Source organism: Halyomorpha halys, unplaced genomic scaffold, assembly GCF_000696795.3.
Source record: "Halyomorpha halys isolate HHAL.00 unplaced genomic scaffold, Hhal_1.1 Scaffold610.1, whole genome shotgun sequence".
NCBI lineage: Eukaryota > Metazoa > Arthropoda > Insecta > Hemiptera > Pentatomidae > Halyomorpha > Halyomorpha halys.
The window spans coordinates 85543-87018 of NW_027111612.1; the positions used below are offsets into that span (position 1 = coordinate 85543).

Genomic DNA, 1476 nt, shown 5'->3' on the forward strand with positions numbered 1-1476 from the left:
TAATAATTTGTTTATTACTTTGTCAAATCATATTTTAATTTTTTTTTTGTAACAGACTGGTGTGTTTTTCTTATGATATATATATATCATTTATGATTTTTGAAAATCAGTATATTTGATTAATATTAATTTTTTAATAATGAGAAGATGGTTGGGAATGCGGCCAGTGAAGGTTTACAGTGCGGGTAAAAACTTATTTATTAGTGGTAACGTTTTAGCCAGAATTTCTAGTCTTCATCAGGGCTAAGAACAAATAACAAGATAACAACCAATGAATAAAAGGATACATAGAATGATTAGAAAATAAGAGTATAGCTAACATGGATATATAAATAGTGTTCACAGACATGAATGATTTAAGTATTATAAGAACATAAAGCTGTATGAGAAGAGTAATATTAAAATTAAATAAGATAATAGAACAAATAATAAAATACATACACAAATTTTATTATTTGTTCTTTTCTCTTAGTTAATTTTAATATTACTCTTCTCATACAGCCTTTATCTTCTTATATACTTAAATTATTCATGTCTGTCAACATTATTTATGTATTCATAATGTTGGTTATTTTCTAATCATTTTGTTTATCCTTTTATTTATTGGTTGTTATCTTGTTTTTTGTTCTTAGCCCTGCTTGAAATTCTGGTCTCAAAAATAAATAATTTTTATAGGTAAACTATTTGTGTTTTTCACCGACCGCACTCTCAAACCATCTTCTCCTCATTATATAAATCCAACGTCAACTTTTAACTCATCATTAATTTTTTAATTATTTTCTTATGATCCTGTAAATTTATATATTTTTTTGTAGGAGTCGAAGATACTCTGGACGATGATGATGAAGTCGAAGTTGAAGAGACTGGTGTTATATCTCTCTCGGAAATGCTCAACCAGCACAGGGGAGAAGACGATGACCCATATTATGGATATGACGAGGAAGATTACTAGTTATCGTTTCCTTTTTGCGATATTAATGATAGAAGGACTATTTATTTTTTAATTTAAACTAGGGCCACTGTAAATATATTTGCCAAAGTTTTTAAACCAAGTTCTTGTTTTGGTTATGGAGGATTATTTTTTGTTTGTTTTTTTTCTCTCTAAGTATATTCCTAGTCAGTTTTTTTTTTGTTTTAGAAGCATAATTGTGTTTGTTTTTTATTTCTACTTCTTAGTTATCATAAGAGCATACAATGAACATTTGAAACGAGAATAATTTTAGAATTAATTTCTCGCCATTTATTTTTTAATATTATTAATAAATATATAAAAAGATAAGAAAATATTTTTTAAAGTTTTATGGAGTAAATTTCTGTAAGTATACTATTTAAATATTTCTTATCGAATTTGCAATCAGTATTGAAATATCTTTGTTATGAAATTATCGTCAGTATTAAATATTTATTTTTGAATATCAGTCTCTTTAAATACATACGTGATAATCAATGTATTATACAGTTACTATGATTCTAGCC

The 1476-nt window shown here is 25.7% G+C and overlaps 1 protein-coding gene across 1 annotated transcript in view; it reads left to right on the forward strand.

Moving 5' to 3' along the window:
• The window catches only part of LOC106684747 (transcription factor IIIB 90 kDa subunit), a gene marked incomplete at its 5' end in the record, with an annotated part of 8455 nt that extends 6985 nt beyond the window's left edge, over positions 1 to 1470 (forward strand). Inside the window, 1 exon segment of the mRNA XM_014427000.3 lies at positions 816 to 1470. Coding sequence (XP_014282486.3) covers positions 816 to 952 — 137 coding nt within the window.
• Positions 1471 to 1476: the final 6 nt, after the last annotated feature.